This window comes from Carcharodon carcharias, chromosome 7 (genome assembly GCF_017639515.1).
Source record: "Carcharodon carcharias isolate sCarCar2 chromosome 7, sCarCar2.pri, whole genome shotgun sequence".
Classification (NCBI taxonomy): Eukaryota; Metazoa; Chordata; class Chondrichthyes; order Lamniformes; family Lamnidae; genus Carcharodon; species Carcharodon carcharias.
In genome coordinates, this window is record NC_054473.1 from 17,009,815 (window position 1) to 17,025,134 (window position 15,320).

At 45.6% G+C, this 15,320-nt stretch overlaps 1 protein-coding gene across 4 annotated transcripts in view; it reads right to left on the minus strand.

The window, feature by feature from the left end:
- LOC121279936 (ubiquitin-like modifier-activating enzyme 1) overlaps nucleotides 1–15,320 on the minus strand; it is a 252,922-nt gene that overhangs the window by 187,018 nt on the left and 50,584 nt on the right. For all 4 annotated transcript variants that reach the window (XM_041191513.1, XM_041191514.1, XM_041191515.1 and 1 more), the window contains exons 14-15: nucleotides 10,665–10,830; nucleotides 4,847–5,043 (exon numbers count right to left, since the gene is read on the minus strand). In XM_041191513.1, coding sequence (XP_041047447.1) covers nucleotides 4,847–5,043; nucleotides 10,665–10,830 — 363 coding nt within the window. The remainder of the gene's footprint in view (nucleotides 1–4,846; nucleotides 5,044–10,664; nucleotides 10,831–15,320) is intronic.

Here is a 15,320-nt window from a genome sequence, read left to right on the forward strand (position 1 = left end):
TGGCCTGACTTTTCCATACCCGCTGGCATTGGGCCCGTTTGGTGGTGTGAGCAGATAATATGGTACAACTGATTTCACTGCAGTGTGAAACTAGTTCGTGATCATCTGCTCAGCCCACGTTCTCCACCATCGGACGTCGGGAACCTCACTGTAACACATCAGCGTATCATTATTAGGCCAGCCTGCCGGACTCATCCCCCAACCCGCTGGAACGCCCGCCCACATTGGCAGGAAAATATGCCAAAGTATTTCACAACAACACATAAGCGACGTGTACCTGGCGAGCTGCACTTCGCTCAGGACTTCAAGGTTTGTTTGCCTACCTTGCTTCGGTCAGCACTTGCAGTCATCAGTGCCAGGCTTCACAGACAGCACCACATCACTTTGGTGGGGGGGGGTCACGGGCAGGTCTCTACCTACCAGACCAGCCTTTTGTGGGTGGCTTTTGAATGGCTGCAGGGCAAGGTTTTGTTTGGGGACTGGGGAGAAGTGGCCCTCAGGCAAGGGAAGAGGCTGTAGGACAAGGGTTGTATTGGGGAAGGAGGGTAATACAGGGTGTGTGTGTGGGCACATATGTTGATTTGTGCAAGCGGTCTCAAGATGGTAGGGGCTGAGGAGGCAGTCTCCAGAGGAGACGAGGCCAGATGGACAGTGAGGGTATGTCTGTGAGCATGGGTGGTGATGTCCCTTGAGCTGGCAGTGAGTGAGATGCCAGTGAATATGTGATGGGCTTGAGTGTGCGAGTTTAGAGTGATGAGATGGTTGCCTTACCATCGCTGCACAGATGAGATCACTCATTCTATCTGCATTGGATGGCCAATCTCTTCTTCATCACAGCAGAGGCCTCCACGGTGTCCAAAGGGCACTTCAGTCTGCAGTCTTCTTGCCTTTTGGGGCCAAGTTTTCTTTGCTGCAGTCCTGGGCTGGTAGCACTGAGCGCGGTTGTACTTTAAATGTGGTGCCTGGCGTGATGAAGCGGCGAGGTGACAGTGTGACAGGCAAATCGGAGTCCACCTGCCATGGAAATGGCGTGTTTCCCGGGAATGCATAAATAACGTGGAGGGTTTGGGACAATACAGTGTAAAAACTCGCCAGCATGGCTGACAGGTAAAATGTCGCTTTACCCACCCTCTACCGCACTTAGTGCAAATTTGGGACGATTCTGCACAATGAGTTGCACTGTATTGTGTCAGTGAGTTGGAGAATTGCTGGGACTTATGGTAAGACTCATAGCAGTCACCTTACAGCAACCAGTGTCATTTTTCTCAGAAAAAAGTCTATTTAAACAGTGCAATCCAGCAAACAGTCTACAGAGTCTACTTAGAAAGAGCTCCTATGAACTACAACAGAGCTCATGGGGCAGAATTTTGTTGGCAGTGAGCAGGGGGCAGGGCCCACTCGCTGACGTGTAAAATGACGCAGAATGACGCTGGGTGAAACCCCCGATTGAGACCATTGACAGGATCATTTATACAATTAAAGGACCTGCCCGTTCAACCTTAAGGTCAGTGGGCAGGCCAGGAGCCCCGGCGGCAACTAGAGAAAACATGAAACCTCATCCACCGGCGGGATGAGGTTTCACGTAGAGTTTTAAAAAGTTTAATAAACTTATGTAAATTATGAACATGTTCCATTTCATGTGACATTGTCACATGAGGGGGACAGGTTAAGGATTTTTTTTTCTATTTTACATTTTTTTTTAAAAGTGTCAGCGATCTCCCTGAGGCAGCACTTAGCCTCAGGGAGATGTGCGCTCTTTCGTGCGCATGCGTGAAAGAGTGCGCTGTTGTTTTTGGGGATTCCCCCCCCCACCCCCACTCGCACAGGAAGTGCATAGCGTTTCCCGCCGGACATCACGCTGGGTGGGCCTTAATTGGCCCGCCCACATAAAACGGCGGCAGGGCCCGCTTCTCCGGCAGGGATCGGCTCCCCACCTGCCGGAGATTGGGTCAGGCCCATCCGCCCGATAGGCAGAAAACTCTGCCCTTGATCGAAGCAGGGTGATTTATTTAGCAAAATGCAGTGAATGGAGGATAGTTACACACAAATTATGTGCTTGAAGTCAATCCCAGTCACTCACTGCAGTGCAGTCTCCAGGTGTGATTGAAGGGGATTGACCCAACAATTGCATTCATGCTGGAAATAGTGGTGTCACTATATGCCAGTAGATCCAACCATAGTTCTACAACCATATCATACAGGCTTATTGAATCATTTATTTCTTCCTTTTGCCCTTCAGATGTCCTGAGAACAGCAGCTTCTCAAGCTGTAAAATCCCTTTACCTTACTGTCAGTTCTCTAGGCCTCTCACTCCTGTTTCAGCTCATCCACCACTTTACCTGCAGTGTTTCCCCACCATTGCTTGCCCTCCTCCAGGAGTCAGGGCTTTTCACTGATGAGACCAGCATCCCTTGAATGAGCCTCTCACCTTCCTGAGCCCCATTCCTTCCTCATACTGGTTTCTTGTCATGGATCCAAGAACCAGTTGCTGGTTAATTAAATTGTGTAATGTGCTTTTACTTATCTGACTATTTACATAAAGATGCACTGAACATTGTCATTAACAGTTGCTTCCAATCTCAGTTCCAGGAAACGACTTTTAAACATTTTCTATATGCCTGAAGGAAAGGGACAATGAATAATCATGGCTGCCATTCTAATACACTCCCTTCCCTGTCAATGCTACACACCCCGTGCCTCTTTCATACTATAACCTAGCCGCCTTTCTGTACTAGACACCAACCCACCATTAACCCAGTTAGAGTAGTTTGCTTTTACATAGCGCCTCTCATTATGTCATGATGTCCCAAAGTGTGTTACAGCCAACTAAATTTTGTCAGAGTCATTACTGTTATAATACAGGAAATGTGGCAGCCAATTTGCACACAGCAAGGTCCCATAAACTGCAACGTGATAATGATCAGATAATTTATTTTTTTTAAAGTGCCGTTGATTGAGGGACTAATATTGGCTAGGATACTGGGAGAACTGTGCTGCTCTTAAAAATATCATTCCAATATTCTGATCCTCCCGTGCACTCTCCAATATACTCCACCGTCCTCCACCACACCCAGTCCCATAGTATCCATTTTTTTATGCTACAGTAAAGTCTTGCCGTTTGTGACTTCCTCTTTCGCGAATTCGCTAATCTGCACAAAAATCTTCGTACACCAGTTCACCCACTGCAGGCCAAAATTTTAGTTATCCATGGTTTTAAAAATAAAAAATAGAAGCCATCTTTAGAAAATGCTGAAAAGAAGAAAGAAATTGCCTAAATAAAGTTAAAAAAGGAAGGTGTCCATGACATATTTCTTGCAGTGGAATGTACACACTGCGCGTGTGTAGTCTGCTGTTGTTTGCACGTGGGTGTTCCTTGTCACTGTGACTTAATTGCTGATCACAGTGCACCTCCACTCTCAAAGTTAAGTACTGTAAGTGTGACAAATTTTTACATTTTTCTCATTTTCTTGTTTTACTACACAACTTCTCCAGCAAATTTCTCTTCAAATTTACTGAAAACGCCTTTTTTCTTGCCTTTGATCTTTCATACATGTAAAATTTTAGGGTGGCTGGAACCTAATTGATTCCCATTGTAAAGTATATCCGTCGTTTGCGATTTCACCGTTAGCGAGGTTTCGTGGGAATGTAACCCCTATGAACGGTGGGACATTACCATGCTTTTTTTTAAAACCCATCTTCCCTGCTTATTGTACACCTCTGATGGATATACCCTGTCATCTGACATGTAGCCAGCAGTGCAGCTCCACTGCATGTCCCCTATTTTCCGCCAACTCCTCCCTGACCCCTGCCGTGACCTTAGTACCACCTTGCTGTCCCTCTTGGGCTTGAAAAGACAAGAACCTAAAATTTCAGTTTAAAAAGCGAGGGAACCTATGGGCTCAATTTTAAGTGAGTGGGCTTGGAGGGAGTTAGAACTGAACAGAAACAGGAAACTTCAATCCCAAAAGCAACAAGAAGAACCAGAGAATATCAACTAATTAAAATATAACTCCCACAAAGCAAAATACTGCAGATGCTGGAAATGTAAAATAAGTAGAAACAGAAAATGCTGGAAATACTCAGCAGGCCAGGCAGCATCTGTGCAGAGGAACGGAGTTAGTGGCCGGAATTTTCCAGTCCCTCGTGCCTGCGGGATCTTCCGGTCCCGCCAACGGTGAATGGAGATTTCAGTAGTTCGCCGACCCACCGCAGGGGGAACTCGCCACAGGTTGGGGCGGGGGTCGGGGTGTTGGAAAATTTTGGCTTACGTCTCAGGTCACTGGCTTGCTCTGGTGTAGGGCCATCGAACTGAAACGTTAATCCTATTTCTCTCTCCACGGCTGCTGCCAGACCTGCTGAGTATTTCCGGCATTTTCTGTTTATATTTCACTAAATCAGTGGCTGTGATAATAACACGCTGCTCAAGCTAAGGCAAAATACCCTTCACATTATGAAACAGACACCTTTCACACACACCTTTCTGCCTCACACTTTAAGAAAGGATAAAGAAACTCACCAGGAACACACAAGGCACACACAGTACCAGAGCCAGGACGTCTACAGTCTCCAATATAAATTCACCCAACGTTTACTTAACAGCAATTGCTGTGCAGCCATAAGGCAATACATAGCTATGTTGTACATGGCATAACATTCCTGACTATATAAAATAGAATATCCTCTCCCTTACCATGAGGTGCACCACAGCAGATTTTAGTTTTTAAATTTAGGAATATCTACATACATTCTCATTCGTAGTAAAGCTGAAAATCCCCTCCACTCCCTCTGATGCAGCTTAGGCAGTTCTCATGGCCCTTAGCACAATGCTCATTTGCTCTATAATTACCTGCAACGTGTGCTCAATAGCATTGGGAAAATTCCTGAGCGTACAGATGGGAATAGATTTTTCTGGAGGGTCCCCACTGGACCGATAGGACTCTGTAAGGTGAGGAACGATGACCTGTACATTTCCTTGTGTGCCCAGAGTCCCCGACTCCAGCAATGGCTTCTGGTATAACACACAGCGGCTATCCACGTAATTGCCTGGAAGCAAAAATGGACATTATAAGCAACATTCCTCCTGAAACATACATTACTACAACAACAACAACTCGCATTTATTATTGTTGGAGACGGTGGTGTCATGGACTTATAACCTAGAGACACTAGCTAATAATGCTCTGGGGACATGGATTCAAATCCTACCACAGCAGCTGGTGGAATTTGAGTTCATTTAATAAATGGAATATAAAGCTAGGCTCAGTAATGGTGGCCATGACAACAATCATTGATTGTTGTAAAAAAAAAAACCCATCTGGTTCTCTAATGTCCTTTAGGGGAGGAAATCTACCATTCTTACATGGTCTGGCCTACACATGCCTCTAGACCCACAACAACAACGTGGTTGGCTCTTAACTGTCCTCCGAGATGGTTTCCTCCTCTCAAGTATTGTCCTCACCCTTTCAAAATCTTGAATTAATCACTTATTGAAAAAAAAATCACCTTTGACTTTTCAATCCTTGCAAACTACCACTCACTTTGAAGCATATAATGAGCTACAAGGAAGGATTTATGAGCTTTGGCTGTACAGCGTCGACAGAAGACAGATGAAAGGGGACCTAATCAAGCATTATAAAATGCTAAATGGCACATAAAGTGATCCCTGAGTATTACCTCAAGGTCAGTATAACTAATGGGAGAAAAAGCTAAATTTGTAACACGATGGCCCAAGCCTTCCAATCAGCCTCAGAAAGGGTGTGTCCCTGATGCCGACTGTGATTTAATCTTCTAACTTACCAATTTTACACTGGAGCCTTTTAGCCTTCCGACACTGCCTCCAGCAGGGATGTAGAGACAGAGAGAGGCGGGCGGCCAATTGTCGAGCATAATTCTGGGGTAGCTGCTCCCCCTTTTCCTCGTCCCTTAGGGTCGGTCTTTAGCTCATTGACTAACATTGTTTCAAATGGAGCTGTCAACCCCAACACTGCACAACCTCCCTTCACTGATAGTGTTCACTCCTGCCCCCACCCCCGACAATGCTCACCCTCCTCCATCACCCCCGACAATGCTCAACCCCCCTCCCTCACCCCCCCGACAATGTTCACCCTCCCCAACAATGCTCACCCCCTCCCTCATCCCCCGACAATGCTCACTCCCCTCCATCACCCCCCCGACAATGTTCACCCCCTCCCTCATCCCCAGACAATGCTCAATCCCCTCCATCACCCCATGACAATGCTCAACCTCCTCCATCACCCCCTGACAATGCTCACTCCCCTCCATCACCCCCCCCCAACAATGTTCACCCCCTCCCTCATCCCCAGACAATGCTCAACCCCCTCCATCACCCCCCAACAATGCTCAACCCCCTCCATCACCCCCTGACAACGCTCACCCCCTCCCTCATCCTCCGACAATGCTCAACCCCCTCCATCACCCCCTGACAATGCTCAATCCCCTCCATCACCCCCTGACAATGCTCAATCCCCTCCATCACCCCCTGACAATGCTCAATCCCCTCCATCACCCCCGACAATGCTCAATCCCCTCCATCACCCCCGACAATGCTCAACCCCCTCCATCACCCCCTGACAATGCTCAAGCCCCTCCATCACCTCCTGACAATGCTCACCCCCTCCCTCATTCCCCAACAATGCTCAACTCCCTCCATCACCCCCTGACAATGCTCACCCCCTCCCTCATCCTCCGACAATGCTCAACCCCCTCCATCACCCCCTGACAATGCTCAATCCCCTCCATCACCCCCTGACAATGCTCAAGCCCCTCCATCACCCCCTGGCAATGCTCAACCCCCTCCATCACCCCCGACAATGCTCAACCCCCTCCATCACCCCCTGACAATGCTCACCCCCCTCCATCACCCCCTGACAATGCTCACCCCCTCCCTCATCCCCTAACAATGCTCAACCCCCTTCATCATTCCCCGACAATGCACACTCGCTCCCTCACCCCCAGACAATGCTCACCCCCCACCTCCCTCACCCCCAGACAATGCTCAATCCCCCCGACAATGTTCACCACTCCCCCTCATCAGGTCACTTTGCAAGAATACCAATATAAGGGGAAAACAATGATTTGTACTGTATGTGAAGACAGTGCTGATTGGTTAGCAAGTAGAGCTTGCGTTGAGAATCATCTTCCTTTTATGTTGTTCTGGACAACTATTGAGATTATGTACCCACATTAGGACTTTCATAGGAGACCAGGAAAAGAAATGTTGTCAGAAAGGGAAAGTACAATATTGAGGCATGAAGTATCACCTATTGCTCCATTATAGTGAGGAGGTCTTCAACATTTAAACTGGCAAAACTCCAACCCGTGTTTCAGAGGTGACTTTTTTAAAAACTTATTCTTTCATGAGACATGGGTGTCGCTGGCAAGACCAGCATTCGTTGCCCATCCCTCACTGCGTTGAGGTGTAGCCATGGAGAATGCACCAGTGATAGTGACTGACAGTTAATTGCCAGGCATTGATTAAAATCTAAACCAGGCAGCTTGACCCTGATTGGTCAAGGCATTGCCCTGAGGAACGAGTCAGTGAATGAATGGCTGCCACTTGTTTTGTTTAGCTGAAACAGGCGCAATGTACTTTCTGTCTAGATATATAATATAAATTGTTGTTTTCCCTTTATATTAGTATTCTTGCGAAGTCTTCTGATGAGTGCAAGATGAAAAGCTTCAACATGTCTCTTTTTTCAGCAATACTCAGGTTCTATACTAGCAAACGTCTAAAAGAATGAAGTGATAACTGGTGCTAAATACGAGAATCACCTTTCTTTTATGTTGTTCTGAACAACTGTTGAGATTATCTACCCACATTAGGACTTTCACTGAGGCCAGGAAAAGAGATGTTTAACATCAGAAAGGGAAAGTACAATATTGAGGCATGAAGTATCACCTATTGCTCCATTATTGTGAGGAGGTCTTCAACATTTAAACTGGCAAAACTCCAACCCGTGTTTCAGAGGTGACTTTTTTTTAAAAACTTATTCTTTCATGAGATATGGTTGTTGCTGGCAAGACCAGCATTCGTTGCCCATCCCTAACTGCCCTTGAACTGAATGGCATGCTAGGCCATTTCAGAGGGCAGTTAAGAGTCAAACACATCGGTGTGGGTCTGGAGTCATATATAGGCCAGGCTGGATAAAGATAGCAGATTTCCTTTCCTAAAAGACATTGGTTTTTACATCAATGATTGTTTACCATCATGGTCACCATTACTGTAACTAGCTTTCAATTCCAGGTTTTCTTATTAATTCAATTTAAATTTGATCATCTGTCATGGTGGGATGTGAACCTATGTCCCCACAGCAATTGTCTGCACTTCTGGGTTACTAGTTCAGCGACCTTACCACTACACCACCATCTCCCCCAAAGTGATTCTTACACAAATCTTTATTTACAGGAAGACTTTCATTTTCAAATGCAGTTGAGCTCCAACTGTGAAACAACAATTCTGTGGCCACTGAGGTTGAGAAGAAAAAATAATAATTTTTAAAATTCATTCACGGGAAGTGGACGGCTCTAGCTGGGCCAGTGTTTATTGCCTATCCTTAATTGCCCTTGAGAAGGTGGTGTTGAGCTGCCTTCCTGAACTGCTGCAATCCCGATGGTGTAGGTACACCCACAGTGCTGTTAGGGAGGGAATTCAAGGACTTTGACCCAGCGACAGTGAAGGAACGATGATTATTTCCAAGTCAGGATGGTGGGTGGCTTAGAAGGGAACTTCCAGGTGATGCTGTTCCCATGTATCTGCTGTTCCTGTCCTTCTAGATGGTAGCGGTCGTGGGTTTGGAAGGTGCTGTCGAAGGAGCCTTGGTGAGTTCCTGCAGTGCACCTTGTAGATGGTACACACTGCTGCTACTGTGCGTCGGTGGTGGAGGGAGTGAATGTTTGTGGCTGTGGTGCCAATCAAGCGGGCTGCTTTGTCCTGGGTGGTGTCAAGATTCTCCAATGTTGTTAGGGCTGCACTCACCCAGGCAAGCGGAGAGTATTCCATCACACTCCTGACTTGAGCCTTGTAGATGATGGACAGCCTTTGGGAAGTCAGGAGACGCCACAGGATTCCTGGCCTCTGACCTGCTCTTATAGCCAAAGTATTTATATGGCCAGTACAGTTCAGTTTCTGATCAATGGTAACCCCCAGAATTTTAATAGTGGGGCACTCAGTGATGGTAATGCCATTGAATGTCAAGGGGTGATTAGATTCTCTCTTGTTGGAAACGGTCAGTACCTGGCACTTGTGTGGTGTGAATGTTACTTACCACTTGTCTGCCCAAGCCTGGATATTGTCCAGGTCTTGCTGCATTTGGACATAGACTGCTTCAGTATCTGAGTCATCGTGAATGGTGCTGTACATTGTGCTATCATCAGCGAACACCTCCACTTCTGATCTTATGATGGAAGGAAGGTCATTGGTGAAGCAGCTGAAGATGGTTGGGCCTAGGACACACCCTGAGGAACTCCTGGAGTGATGTCCAACAACCACAACCATCTTCCTCTGTGCTAGGTATGACTCCAACCAGTGGAGGGTTTTGCCCCTGATTCCCATTGACTCTAGTTTTGTTAGGGTTCCTTGATGCCACACTTGGTCAAGTGCTGGCTTGATGTCAAGGACAATCACTCTCACCTCACCTCTGGAGTTCAGCTCTTTTGTTTATGTTTGAACCAAGGCTGTAATGAGGTCAGAACCTGAGTGACCCTGGCAGAACCCAATCTGAGTGTCAGTGAGCAGGTTATTGCTGAGCAAGTGCCGCTTGATAGCATTGTTGATGACCTCTTCCATCACTTTACTGATGATTGAGAGTAGGCTAATAGGGTGGTAATTGGTCGGGTTGGAATTGTCTTGCTTTTTGTGTACAGGACATACCTGGGCGATTTTCCACATTGCTGAGTAGATGCCCAGAGTTATAGCTGTACAGGAACAGCTTGGCTGTTCCAGTTTGCATGAAAAGTATATTAAAAAATGTTGAGACTTGCAGTCATTGTTCAGTTGTAGCGCTCTTACTTCTGGGTCAGAAGGTTCCTGCGCTTATGTCTCACTCCAAAGACTTGGGCACAAAATCTAGGGTGACACTCCATACAGAATTGAGGAAGAGTTGGACTGTCAGAGTTGCAGTCTTTCGATTGCAACGTTAAACCGAGGTACTGTTTACCCTCTCAGATGAATGTAAAGATCCCACGGCCACTATTTCAAAGAAGAGGGGCAGGAGGGTTCTCCCTGGTGTCCTGGCCAAAATATGTCCCTCAACCAGCATCACTAAAAACATTGACTGGAGAGCAGGATTAATTGGCTTGCTCTACGAAAGAACTGGCACAGATAAGATGGGCTGAATGGCCTTCTTCTGGGTTGTAATGCCTATGACATTGCTGGCTATGGGACCTTGCTGTGCACAAATTGGCTTCTGCATTTTTCTACACTACAATAGCGACTACATTTCAGAAGTACTATTGGCAGTAAAGAACTTAGGGACATCCTGAGGTTGCAAAAGGCACTATATAAATGTAAGCCATTCTTTCTTTTGCAATCTGTGAAAAAGTGCAGCAAGGTTTCTGCTTGTTGAGGGGCAAGTCCCTTTGTACTCTTTCACGCGTCAAAATTGATCTGCTAGCCAACCTTTGTTCACATAAACAGAGCTACTTACGAGTTTCCACATTATCCAATGCATTCGCCACTCCATTCAGATTCTCAAAGAAATCCTGGTTATAGATGTCCTCAGTCTCTGGTCCAACACGGTTTTCGTGGGCTGTGATTCGCACAGAAGGATTCATCTTTCTCACTGCTGCTGCAGCTGTCTGGGACTTCATTTTCTATCCAGTGTTTAAAAATTATAGGTCAGACTATGTTAGTATTCTTCTACAAAAAAAAAACACCCCAGTTTGTCAACAATAGAATTCACCCCCCACCCACTCAATGCCCCACACAACCCTCCCCACCCACTTCATGTAGCTTGCAGCCACAAAGAAAGTGAGACAATTCCTGTTATCTAGAATTAACCCTTTCCCAGTCACTCTAATCTGAAATGCCACAGAATGGAGTTTTTTTGTCTGCCACTGGTGTATCTCGAGATTTTTCTGGGCTTTAGACCTGCTGCTTAGATGGAATATGGGAACAGATATGTTGGGGTAGATTTAAACAAACTGGCTTATTCCCTGCAATTAGATCAGCCCCCCGTTTTACACACCCCACCCCTTAGAGTCATTATTTAGGCTCACTCGACTGACACCCTGTGTGGGGTTCAAGAGCTCTGCTCAGTATTCCCAAGTCACATCAGTTATCATCAGTCAATGTGGTCCACTTTCACATGGTCGTTTACCAATGACAATAAATTAAGCTAAAATTTATTACGGAGAGAAGGCGGGAGAATGGGGTTGAGAAACTTATCAGCCATGATCGAATGGCGGAGCAGACTCGATGGGCCGAATGGCCCAATTTCTGCTCCTATGTCTTATGGTCTAAAACAGATTTTCAATGCTTAGTTTTACCATCCTAGCAAAGCAGTGAGGAGAGTTTCCACAAGGTCCGTCCCTTGTGTCAAGGGGACCGAAATATAAGGGAAAGTCTTTGTGTTAACCTGTGGCTTAGTGTAGGGTTGCCAACCTTCCGGGATTGGCCTGGAGTCTCCAGGAATTGAAGATCAATCTCCAGGACACTGCTGTTTGCAGCCCTGGAGAAAAATCATTGGGACATTAAAAAAAATTTTTTTTTTTGACATTTTCTTCGAGCTTTTCTCTTTACCAGATGTAAAGGTATTGAAAATGGGGTGGGGGGGGAAGAAAAGCTGTTTGGCTGACAGTCAAGCATCATCTAGTTGGGTAATGAGTCTTTGCTTTTCAATTGGCACAGGAAGGCAGTACGTTACAAGGATGGATATGATGGCCGACTAATGGCTGGAGTGTGGGGGCAAGTCATGTGATGAAACCTCCAGGAATAAACTTAATCACAGTTGGCAACTCTACCACACACATATACACACTAAAAGCAATGGTGATGCTATTAGAACAGTGTGCAGTTTGAGCCCACTGGCACAAGGTCAGAGGGCTCACCAAATCGTCCAATGAGATTACAAGAACATAAGAAATAGGAGCAGGAGTAGACCATTTGGCCCCTCAAGCCTGCCTCTACATTCAATAAGATTCTGGTTGATCTGATCCACTTTCCTGCCTGTCTGCCCTTGACTCACTTGTCGACCAAAAGTCAGCCTTGAATACATTCAATGACTCAGCTTCCATTGCTTTCTGAGTTTCAGTACAGGAAGAACTGATGCCAACGCACCAACCTTCAGCTTTCCTGTGGCTTTAATCCATTTTTCTCCTGCTTTAGATCAGCGGGTAGCATTGTGCACTGAGCAATTGGACAACAGTCCAGTTAGATTTGTGTCAGCGTTAGTTCTACCGACTATCGTGCTGTAGGTATTTTAAAATTCTCAACCTTGATTTCAAATCATACGAACAAGGAGGAGTAGGCCACTCGGCCCCTCGAGCCTGCTCCGCCATCCAATAAGATCATGGCTGATCCGATTGGAACTTCAACTCCACATTCCTGCCTACCCCCGATAACCTTGCACCCCCTTGCTTATCAAGAATCTATCTACCTCTGCCTTAAAAATATTCAAAAGACCCTGCTTCCACCGCCTCTAAAGGGAAGGAGTTCCAAAGGCTCATGGCCCTCAGAGAAAAAAAAAACCCTCCCTGGTCTCACCTCTCCTCATCTCTGTAACCCCCTCCAGCCCTATAATCTTCCAAAATTGCTGTGCTCCTCTTGCACATTCCACAGATTTTCTTCACTCTGCCATTGGTGCCCACCTTCTCGGCCTGAAGCTCTGGAATTCCTTTCGGCCCCTCTACCTCTCTCTATTCCTTTAAACCTAACTAAGTCACCTGTTCTAATTTCTTCTTATGTGGCTTAGCATCAATTTATGTTTGATAATGTTCCTGTGAAGCACCTTGGGGAATTTTAGCACGTTAAAGGCACAATATAAATGCAAGAAGCTACGTTTATTGTAAAGTCACCACCAGTGCAAATTGCCAAATAGGGCTGGCAGACAGGATGGGCTGAATGGCCTCCTCCAATATGGTAAACTTTAGTTCAGTGATATTAGTTGAGGTGCAATTACATTCTGCACTGCAACATAGGCCCCACCTGCAAGATGAGCAGTTTAACTCCATTAACAGAGATCAATGGGGAGGTCTTGTGGCGCAATGGGTAGTGTCCCTGCCTCAGAACCAGAAGCTCTGTGTTCAAGTCCCACACCAGAATTTGTTGGCCTTGGAAGGAGCGTTCATGACGCAGTTCAACAAGCTGATCATCAGCCTGGGAATCCTCCCATTATTACCCAAAGAGGGGAAAAAAGAGTGTGCGATGATAAGCTAAATAAATAAATCGGGGAGATAGTGATATACTCATTTTGGCAGCCTTGTTCCTTAAACATGTGCACAAAATGCAGTATCAATTTATCCCAATGAGAGTGGCATAAACTGTGCCCGCAGAGAAAATCTGACTTCAAAGGAGCTTTTCCAAGCTGAAGATGATCTCAATTGGGGCTCATTACCTGATGTGCATAATACAGATTTCTACAGCAAGTTAGCTGTGACATTGAGAGTGAACATACGTATAAAAGAATTAAGAGCAGGAGTAGGCCACTTGGCCCCTCGAGCCTGCTCCACCATTCAATAAGATCATAGCTGATCTGATTGTAACCTCAACTCCATATTCCTGCCTACTTCCGATAACCTTTCATCCCCTTGTTAATCAAAAAGCTATCTTGCTCTGCCTTAAAAATATTCAAAAACTCTGCTTCCATCGCCTTTTGTGGAAGAGAGTTCCAAAGACTCACTATCTTCAGAGAAAAAATTTCTCCTCATCTCTGTCTTAATTGAACGACCTCTTATTTTTAAACAATGACCCCTAGCTCTAGGTTCTCCCACAAGAGGGAACATTATCTCCACATCCACCCTGTCAAGACCCCGCAGGATCTTAAATGTTCCAATCAAGTCACCTCTTACTCTTCTAAACTCCAGTGGATACAAGCCTTACCTGTCCAACCTTTCCTCATAAGACAACGCGCCCATTCCTGGCATTAGTCTAGTAAACCTTCTTTGAACCACTTCTTACGCATTTACATCTTTCCTTAAATAAGGAGACCAGTATTGTACACAATACTCCAGATGTGGTCTCACCAGTGCTCTGTACAACTGAAGCATAACCTCCCTACTTTTGTAATCAATTCCCCTCACAATAAATGATAACATTTTATTAGCTTTCCTAATTACTTGCTGTACCTGCATACTAACATTTTGTGATTCATGCACTAGGACACCCAGATCCCTCTGAATCTCAGAGTTCTACAATCTCTCACTATTTGGATAATAAGCTTTTATTCTTCCTGCCAAAATGAACAATTTCACATTTGACCACATTATACTCCATTTGCCAGATCTTTGCCCACTCACTTAACCTATCCATGTCACTTTGTAGCCTCCTTATGTCTTCTTGACAATATACTCTCCTACCGATCTTTGTGTCATCAGCAAATTTAGCAACCATTCCTTCATCAGTCATTTATATAAAAGGTAAAAAGTTGAGGCCCCAGCACTAATCCCTGTGGCTCACCACTTGTCACATTCTGCCAACCAGAAAAGGGCCCATTTATGCCAACTCTCTGTTTCCTGTTAGCCAGCCGATCTTCTATCCATGCTAATATATTACTCTCTACACCATGGGCTTTAATTTTCTGCAATAACCTTTGATGTGACATTTTATCAAATGCCTTCTGGAAATCTAAGTACAGTACATCCACCGGTTCCCCTTTATCCACAGCGCATGTGACTCCTTCAAAGAACTCCAATAAATTGGTCAAACATGGTTTCCCTTTCACAAAACTCTGCCTGATTGCCTTGAATTTTTTTAAGCGCTCTTTTGTAACATCTTGAATAATAGCTTCCAACATTTTCCCTACGACAGATGTTAGGCTAACTGGCCTATAGTTTCCTGCTTTCTGTCTTCTTCCCTTTTTGAATGAAAGAGTTACATTTGCTACTTTCCAATCTAATGCAACCTGCCTCAAATCTGGGGAATTTTGCAAAATTAAAACCAATGCACCAACTATCTCACTAGCCACTTCTTTCAAGACCTTAGGGAGAAGTCCATCCAGGCCTGGGGATTTGTCGGCCCACAGCCCCAAAGGTTTGCTCAATACCACTTTCCTGGTGATTGTAATTTTCCTGAGTTCCTTCCCCCCTCTTGGTCACAGGAGGAGAGAGCATGCCCCTTGGTAAGAGTATACAGCACAGCTTCAACA